Genomic DNA, 10,189 nt, shown 5'->3' with positions numbered 1-10,189 from the left:
GCAATAAGGGGTTCAGTCTTGGAAATAGAGGTCCTCCAGGTATAGCAAAATGGCTCAGTCTTGTAAACAGACGTTGTGACTGCCAAGTATACCCTGACAGCCCCAACCACATCCAAACATTGTAAGGCAATTTCCTTGTCATGGTTTGGAGCAGGACAGAGTGAATGAAGGACATTCTTAGATAAAAGGGAAGGTTGGTCTCAAAATCACCTTGTCTTTGTGCAAAACAAGCAAAGGCTCTTTACAATTAAAAGACGCCAATACATAAATGTACCTTTGACATAGTGGCAGAGAAAGCTGCTTTTGTTAGACAGGCCACATGGTGTGTGCCTGAGAGGGAGCTTAAGTTACAGAATAGCAGCAGTGTCAAGATAGGATAATACTCTGGGACAAGGGAGAACCTGAGCGTTTTTTCTGTTTCCCGTAGTCCTTTAGCACGATGCATGTTGTTCAAGTCATTAGCCCCAGCTCCCTTGTGCCTGTGATCTGCCATTGCTAGTGAAGGAACCCCCCAGTGGGGTATGGTTATGGAATGCAGAATAGAAGGGGTTCTGCATCTCTTTAGAGGAAGCCACTATAACCCAGTCACTGGCTGTGTTCCCGTGGCTGTGTCTCTTAAAAAGAGACTGCAGCAACATACTGCGTGTGTTCCCAGCAGAACAGTCAGGTGGGAATGTGTCATCTAGGAAACATGACAAAGTCACCCCATCATTCTGAGACTAAATTTCTCATGCAGAGAAGCTTTGGAAACAGAGGTTAACACTACGCACAGAGGAATACATTAATAGCCAGGAACTGGTGTTACATACAGGGAAACCTCATCCATGATGCTGGACCCTCTATAGGTCCAGGCTTCCCCCCTTGTAGTGAGCGCAATATGGAAGGGGTCTTCAGGATCCGGGAACCATAAAAAAGGGCCACAGCACTGGACCTGTATAGCGCCCTACAGCTAACTTTACACATTGCACTTTGTGCTAAGGTGAGCACCTAACGCAGGATCCTGTGATTGAAGCAAACATTACAGGCTGGCCCAATAAGGTGGGGTATGGGTAATGTCCCCATGAGAAATGGTGTGTGATACTGCTTCACGGAGTGTACACAACAGGAGACTAAGGTGAAATAAGTATAAAGAATGTTTGATGATCAAAAAAAAAAAAATGTCCCCATGGTACACACTGAGGCTAACTGATCCCGAAGTCAGATGTTGATGGAAGTTTCGGAGGAAAAAAATAGTTTAAAAGAAAAATACTCTTCTAGAGGAGAACACATCCATCATCTAGGGACACTAGCTGAAAACTGGAGCCTCGTGGAGTGGTGGTTTGTATGGGTACATACTGTAGGCAGCCCAGTTTTTGCCAGTTCCCAATGACCTGAAGATGCCCAATGACCATGGTCCAAGAACACCAGTGCAGTGTTCTGTACTGTGCAATTAAGATATAAATATAGATAGATATTATATAGGAAACACTAACTGTAAAAAAAATATCAAGAAATTGTAATTGACTGTGAAAAAATGCATACAATTATTATATTGCTTAAATAAAAACAAGTAAACATTCTTTTTTTACCCTTTTATAAAAAGGCAATATACACTGGCAAAATGGATTTCACTGTAATACAACATTTTATTTTCATTAAAGGTGGATAAATCAGCTAAAAAGGAGCAAGAAAAGACAAAGCAACAGATTCCAATTTTGGTTTTACCCTTTATAAACATGTTTAATAGCTCAGCCAACAAACTCTCAATTTCCAAAAGAAAGTAGCTAAATAGGTGTTGGTAAATTTTTGGAAATGAAAGAAATGTACTGTATATAAATATTTCAAAACAGTCTATTAAGGATTTGTTTTAGCTCTGTTTTGCACAGTAGTTTATAGTCACAATGCTAAACATTAATAAAAATATATAAACATTTACATATATCACACCTCGTAAACTGATTGCTCAGCATTTTACTATTGCCTGGGATAAGAAAAAATATGGCTCCCAGCAATCTTCACAATCTAGAACATTGCTCTAAATCAGAAAGCAGCTGACATATGGTGATTATAATAAACTACTGATTACTGGAAAAAAATAACAGATAAAAAAAATACATGTTGGCTAATGGCAAAAGTGTACAGATGATTCGGTGGCCCAGGGGACAGAGTAAATAGCCATCTGTATTGCACAGATGGCTTGCAAAATATGGTCCCATTTCATACACAAACCACATAAAATTGCTATGTAACATTTCAGTTTAAAACTACAAAATAGTTTAGCAACATAGAAAAAAAATTAAGGATTGCTCTATAAATCTGTGGTTGTAGCTAACATGACCTGAAAATGTATAAAATATATTTTATGACACCATTTTTAAATTATAGTTGTCCATTGTCTGCCCATAACCACTCCATAGCAGCATCTTGAATGTTTCAATGATCTCCATTTTGTCGCAGTCCACATAGATGACATCAGAAGCTATTCTTCATTTTCATCTTGCGTCTTCACGTTTTTTCCTATTGATGTCAGTGCATAATGTTAGGACATAAGATAATGTCAGATTGCAATTTTCACCTTGCTTAAACTGAAAACAACACTAATAATATATTACAAAACAACGGAGCTATGCATTGCCAGCTGCTACTGGTGGGGGACTGGATGGGAGCCCTAAAAAGAGAAAATAAAAATAAAACTTAAAAGAGAAATCTCATTACAACCTTTAAGAATGTATTACAGAATCAATATACAGCACTGATTTCTATACTGTACATCTTTGAACATGTATTTTACAGCAGGCTGCATGGACAAGCAGTCAACATTAGTTTAACAATAAAGATGTACAACTCCCTAAACTGAGAAGAAAACGAATCATATATTACAAATTAATGGAGCTATATGCACTGCCAACTGACATTGGTGTGTTGGGGGGGGGGGGGGGGTGTTTGGCTAGATGGGAGCCCTAGAAAGGTATTGATGACAGTTTTTCAGGAATATGATTTTATATCCTTGGAAGATTTCTTGGTAAAAAATGACTACCAAATGATAAAATGATGGTACTCATAGCTGCTTGATTTAACCAGCACCAGTAAACAGAGTGGTGTAGCTACCTTGTAATTCAATAGAATAACTGTTCGCAAAACCTTAAAGCAACCCAGTCACCCATTTTCACGTGATGTTTTGCCATTAAGCCTAGATATTCGTAAGGCCTTTGACAGTGTAACCTGGCAATATTTGTCCATGCTTTTAAAATGCTATGGCTTTGGAGGGGAATTCCACCATGGGTTTTAAGCCTTATACACTGCTCCTCAAACAAGAATCAGGCTACCGGGCTGCAACTCTGTCTTCTTCCTTCTTGGAAGGGGAACAAGGCAAGGTTGCCCTCTTTCACCCCTGCTTTTTTTTTTCGTCATCCAGACATTATGGGCTATTTTAAAGGTCATAATACAGTTAAATGATGCATGTTCACCAATGATGTACTTCTATTTATCACCCAACCGACAACCTCTTTACCGAACCTCCTAATAGAGGTTCTGATGGGTCTTATAGTCAATCTTACGAAATAAATAGCCATACCAAATAATTTAGCCCCTTCTAGGCATCAGCCACTAAGAGAAGAGTTTCCTTTTGTCTGGTCTGCTTCTTTTATTTCATACTTAGGCATTACACTTCCCTTACATTTTCAGTTATTTCAACACATTTACCTCATGGTGGGTCTCAAAATTCATCAAATGCTTGGATTATGGTGTATCCTTTTCATATCTCCTTTTTGGGTAGGGTGGTGGCCATTAAAACAAATGTTTTACCCAAACGGCTTTATTTATTCAGGGTTCTGGCGATTAGAATTTCTAAAGCTTATCTTTCCCACATTCAGTTGAGTGTAAATACATTCATTTGGCAGAATAAATCACCTATGCCAGATTAATCTTATATCACTCTCATAAACAAAGGAAGTTTAGGTTTAAAACAGATATGGCTCTACTATTTAGCTTCTCGACTAACGCAGTTGGCTCAGTGGAATATTGTGGACTCCTTGGATTAAATTTGAAATGAACTCTATTTCAACATATTTTTTGCCATGGTTGCTTTGGTCTAACATGGTCCTTACAAAAGAAATGGCAACATGTAATCTTTGAGTGGCACAGTCCTTAACATTCTGGAACGTCTATAGAGTAGGCCATAGATGGTTCTAATCTCGGCCAGTTCAGCAGGAACCAGCCAAGATTTAATCCATGTATGGGCAGGTTCATTGTACCAAAGTCGATCCATCAATCGACTTAGGTACAACCAGCTGGTCGGATTTCTAGCATGCGATTATTGCCAGCAGCTATAGCCTCTAGCAATCATCACTGTATTTTCTTGGTAGGGACGGCTCCCCAAGCCCCCTTCCCCACAATAGCCGCGCAGGAGAGATTCCCCTATCAACACTGACTCAAGCAATTTTCTTTCCTGCAACACATGGTTGCAGGAAAGAAAAGCGCATCATCTATGGCCTGCCTAAGTTTCACTTGGTATCTACAATATCTCCCTGGTCTTCATATTATGAAGCTCCTAGGTTTGTGACAGCTTTCTCTGAACCCAGGGAATTCCACTGGTGGAAAACTCGTGCTATCACTAATCTCTCACGCTTTCAAGAGGGAACCACATTTATTTCTCTTTCTCAGCCTCAAAATTTGAAATCGGGGCCTTCCTTTGGGTTTCTTCATTATCTGCAAATTTCTACACTACACATTATGCTCTTTCCCCATCTATCTCTTATACTACCTATGACATTATTTGTCAAAAGAATCCACAAGGGAAGGAACTGATTCCAATTGTCTATTAATTGCCTCTTGATCACTAAGACTGTTATCAATCTTCTTTATATGTCCTGTTGGGAAGAAGAACTTGGGGAGAAATTTTTGACCAAGAATGGGACACTATGTGGGGCAATCTCACGAAATGTACTAAATCTTTAACAACTAGAGAAACAGCACTTAAAATGTTTACAATAAAATTACATTGCATCTATCCACAAACCCCACAGTTCTGTTTCCGTGGTTTCCCCCAACCGGGCTCCTTTCTAGATATATTTTGGGAGTGGGAGGAATTAACCTCGGTTTGGCAGGATATATTTAATTTAATTACCTCTTTGGTTGGTAAACAATTTACCCTAAATTGGGTACACTGCCAATTATTTGCAAAGATTCCTGATCTTGAATCTTTTTCTGAGAGATTGGGGGTAGATTTAGAAGTACATCTAAATCTCTCTTTCCTCTGAAGTCCGACCCATATTTAGATAGAGCTTCAGAGACTATTGACAGGTGTTGAGGAAGCAATGCAATTCCTCCTCACTGCTTTGTTTCAACCCAACCACCTCCTCACTTCCTGTTTTAACCCCATTTTTGCTGACAAATGTGACGCATAGGCTGCAGGACATTTGCGGAGCTTCCCTATTTGCTTGAATGTGTAGCTTGCCACCCGCCGATCGCTAAATGTGAGGTAAACTTGGTAAACACCCCTATCTGCTGCCTATTGCAGCCTAAAAGGGGGAGGTTGGCAGGCAGCAACAATGCATGTCCTAAATGAAGTCAAATTCATGCACTTTGTGTTTGCATGTCATGGGTCATTGCATACCATTGGAAATCTATTAAGCTTGCCCTCTCCCAAGTAATTTCCAAAATGGATGCCATTATGTTAATGGGAAAACATATATCATACTATTCATGACTCCAAATCTCATTTTGACAAAAAAAATGTCACCCATAGTTCCTTTATGGCCTTTCTGCTGCACATTAACTACCATGGTATGTTCCGTACTCTATGCCAATGTATTTTATTACACGTTTAATAGTTTCTGCCTCTGTCGTTTGTTGGATACAATGTATCTGTATTAACCTTCGTATATCAAACTGGTATTATTTCAGCTGTTCTTTTTATTTTTGAGTTTATATGTTCCTTGTAATTTGTTTGTACAGCTGATTTATATGCACTTTTAGGGGCTTTTGCCGTTATACCATTGTATACACTTAATGTATGCTGCAACATCTCTTTTGTCATACTTTTATTTAATAAAAGTTTGTAAACAAAAAAATAAAAGCAGCCTTACTAAACTATACTAAAATGTATTATTTAAAGTAATTCCAATTTAAATTAAGTGTCTAATGCCAAAATGTATTTGTCTTATTCCAGATAGAGTAGGGAATGGTTTAAACCCCTAGCCATTTTTCTTCTGCTGTCTGTGTCCTATTGGAAAGATTTCCCTTTACATCTTGTTCTGAAGTCAAAACAAATGAAAGCAAATCTCTCCAAAGTGAGAGAAATCCCCTTATTTGTTACCAGATCAGATGCATCCATTGGAAAATGTGTGCTCTATTCCTATCCCAGTGACAACTACAAATTCTAGATTTTTTCCATAATTTTTAAGAGAGGTTAAACCTTCCTAAGCAGGGAAAAAGACAGCAATAAAAACCTGATTCTTCGATGCAAAAGCGAAAAATATGTTTTTGTATCAGTCGCACTTTATTTATATTTACCAGTAACACTGTTAGTAGATCCAATCTTAGTTTTCTGGCATATCTACACTTGCAAATGGAATTGTCAACTTTGGACACTTCTGGGTGAGCTGGATGCCTGCTTTTTTCAACTGTGTGATGTAGTTTCAGACACTGAATCACTAGTTTCTCTACATGTAGTGGGGAGATGCCAGCATCCAACATAACCAGAAGTGTAGGATACAAAAAAATCGTCCCCGGCCTGTGTGCAGCTGGGCGCTATTTCTTGTAGTCTAAGCTGAGCCTGATGAGCCTTACATCCCAACTAGCTCCAGCATACACTGTTACCAGCCACAGGTCTCACCTACTGGAGCATTAAAGCGGAACTGTTTAAGTTCAGCCTACATCAACAGTGTAGGATACTGAAGATTCCAGTGGCAGGTGTAGGTCTGAACAGAAAAAATTGGAGCCACTGGAGTCACGACTGGTATTATTAATGTAGCTTTATAGGCTACTTTTTTTTTGTTACAGAGTTGCTTTCAGCTTACCAAGAAGTTGGGAACTTGAAAATAAAGCAAAGCATGTTAATTTTAAACAAACTTTAAGCCAACTGGACAATTAAAATGTGTAAGGCTGGGTTCAAACATGCTGCGGCCATGGCTCCTAGCAGGGGGTCCGATACGTCCCTGTTCACCGATTCAGGTGTGAATTAGGTTCGCATTTTCGCCTGAATTCACACCTATATTGGAACGCACAGGACCCTTCCAAATGGGGACCGAGGACCGCGCCCCCCCCCCCCCCCCCCTGGAGCTGTGTGAACCAGCTTCATTGCGAGCCGGGCGCACTGTCTTTTCATGCAAATTGGATGCATCCAATTCGCATAAGGGTTAACCCAACCTAACTGAAAATATTGAAATTGCATGTTTTTAAGAAATCTTTGTTGACATTGTAAAAATTATTTCACGTTTGATTGTTAGATATCAAATTGTTTATGTATTTTGGAATTTTATCTGAACAGATGGGAAGAAATCTTCTTCTTTACATTCTAAAATTGCTTCAAAAAAATTCAAAAAAAGTCATTTTCTATGTTTTCTTTTAACATAAAACTCATAATTTTTCTTTGCCTTTATTGATGGCTAACCTTATTTCTTTTACTATAAAGTCAGCTGTCAAGTTAAGGAATGAAACAAGTATCCCTTTCCTGAAAAAAATATCTTTTATGAGAATGGCTTAAACTTGTCCATAAAGACCCTGAATGTCTACATTGTGAACTGTCAATGTGTAAACAGCAGAGAAGGGGTTTTACAATCCCAGGAGGATGTTGACTCTTATCCCGGTCATTACTCTCTAAACATAGTTCAGTGAGTATTATTTACAAGTTCTTTGACGTTTTAGGCCTATGAAAAGCAGCCAGAGATTGACCCATTCTGGTCTAGCAAAATGTGGAATGTGTTCCACAAAAGCCTTCACTGCATATAGTATTATACACCAGAAAAAAATGAGTTTTCTTTCATTAGGACCTAATCATGACACATATAAAAATGATATTAGAGCTAATCATTTAAAACAGATAGCGAATTAGTATATCAAATGAGAAATTATAGCAATACTAATGTAAGGGAGGTAAACTTGAGAAATTAAAAATCCTGTTACCTTTTTTTTTCCATCAAACAAAAACGAAACACACAGATCAGAGTGAGTACATTTTTCATGCTAATCTAAGTATATACCTACAAATTAGGAACATTTCCAGTAAATATAATTTTCAAATATCCCTTTTACCTATATAGGAACTTAAAGCACTAATTATGCCAGCAGAAAACAACTGTTTCCATATGTTTTGTTCCGAATAAAGAAAGTAAAGATAAGAATATCTCAGGTTTTTACTGTTACATTTTGGGGAGATATCACTTATACTCCCTTTCCATGTGAGAGGGGGGTCAGTGGACAGGATGGGAGATCTCTCTAATGGGAACAGAGGCAAGAAAAAAGTTGCCTGCTAGTCATTTTTTTTTCCAGAATAGTATCCTCTCTCTCCCTTTCGTAATTACCTTCATTTTCTAAAGTCGGGTGCACACGTACCCAAATTCAATCGGTTCTGCGGGAGCCAAGTGAATTTTGGTCTGTGTGTACCCCTGTCTGAGTCGAACATTAGACCAGCTTCTGTCAAACAGTCATGTTGGTAAACCAGCATTCGATGTGCGCACACAGCCAATGGTTGCAGCGCTGATCAGGGTATTCTGAAGGAGGGGGAAGTCCCCACTGTCAGAATGCAATAGCTCAGTCAGGGAGATTTCTGCATCCAGATCGCTTGTGTGGATGTGAAGAACTGTCAGTTTTATTTCCTTCAACAAGTGACTTAAAAAAAACAAACTGACAGTTCCCCACAAAAACTGTGTGTATACCCTGCTTTAAATGGTTGTGAACCCTTACATTTACCCAGTGAAATGAGGTAATACACAGAGATAAAGCAAATCACCCTACATAAGTTATACCTGTTAATCTTCAGCTTTCTCTTCTCTAAAGCCATTCAAAGTCAAGAATTTATACAGCTTGTCTGAGCTTTCAGAAAGCAGGGGACAGGGAGCTGAAGTTGCACTCTGCAGAGCTCAGTGAGAGCTGACTGGAGGGAAGCAACACCGCCCCTTCACACAGGAACAGATCTGAAACTGTCAATCACAGTCTGTGTGCTGGAGATGTCAGGAAGACTTGTCAGAAGTAACTCATGCAGATAGTACAGGAACAAGGCATCAGACAGAAACAACACTTAGTCCTCTGAATGGATACAAGTACACACTTGGAGAAGCTATCCAATTGGATGCTGCCACCCCTTGTGACTCTAGCAGCCATCTTGGGTCAGGCAGAGCCTATCTAAGGCCCTGGCTCCCAGGCTTGGTGTGCATTTTGCGTGTGGGTAGTGTGGGGACAGGTCGCCCATCTGAGTGATAGTGATTAGTGGCAGGGTGAAGTTTCAGATGAGTAGAGAAAGGATAGAGACATGCCATCCTTCTGGAGACCTCCCCACTTGGGTTCGGACCGGCCAGGCCACATTCCATCCCTCAAGGCAGACGCTGTCGGCACATCTGAGACCTGCTCTGCTACACATTGCTGGTACATGCTGTGAGTGTCCCCAGTTAGGTGCCTTCCAGTGAATTACTGGATTCTGCAGTAATACAAGCTCTGTTCTCTGCAACTGGACACTGTGTTTACTGCAGCCGCACCATGCTGCACCTCCCCACACTCAGTCAGCCAGATGTGCCCCTTGTGCTGATTCCTTTTTATTTGAAATTCATAGAATCTTCTATAACAGCTGGGGGGGGGGGGGGGGATCTGTATAAATGTCATCTTTTGAGTTCTGCTCCACTCTGTGAAATGGAAAGAAGTATTGACATACTGACTCCCCCATGCTTAACAAGCTTTGAAGGAAATGAAGCATTAAATTGAAGTTTGTATGAAGAGAGAGGATGGGGAAAGTGTGGCCCGCAGGCCAGACTTTGGAGACTCCTGTTCTAAATCATAATCATAAAATGATTTCACTGACTTTATTACTGAAAAAATAAAATTAGGAGATGGGTGGTTAAGTAGGAGTTTAATGCACAAGACTAGATTTTTTTTAATCTCACTTCAGTAATAATGACTATTACCTTTTTTCCACTGGGGGACATCAATAAAAACTTGTGGTATGTGATATATACTGGAAACAAAATTGGGATAGAACACGATATCATATTGGATGTGA

At 39.5% G+C, this 10,189-nt stretch overlaps 1 protein-coding gene across 5 annotated transcripts in view; it reads right to left on the bottom strand.

The window, feature by feature from the left end:
* Nucleotides 1-1,558: 1,558 nt before the first annotated feature.
* Nucleotides 1,559-10,189, bottom strand: part of BBS9 (Bardet-Biedl syndrome 9) — a 580,121-nt gene continuing 571,490 nt past the window's right edge. For 4 of the 5 annotated variants that reach the window (XM_073630475.1, XM_073630476.1, XM_073630474.1 and 1 more), the window contains one exon: nucleotides 1,559-2,647. In XM_073630475.1, coding sequence (XP_073486576.1) covers nucleotides 2,604-2,647 — 44 coding nt within the window. In that variant the 3' untranslated portion in view covers nucleotides 1,559-2,603. The remainder of the gene's footprint in view (nucleotides 2,648-10,189) is intronic. The other variant, XM_073630477.1, reaches the window with a different exon arrangement.

The sequence above is a fragment of the Aquarana catesbeiana genome, linkage group LG05, assembly GCF_042186555.1.
Source record: "Aquarana catesbeiana isolate 2022-GZ linkage group LG05, ASM4218655v1, whole genome shotgun sequence".
Taxonomy (NCBI): domain Eukaryota; kingdom Metazoa; phylum Chordata; class Amphibia; order Anura; family Ranidae; genus Aquarana; species Aquarana catesbeiana.
Note: the sequence above shows the minus strand (reverse complement) of the source record. Positions and strands in the feature narration are given on the sequence as shown.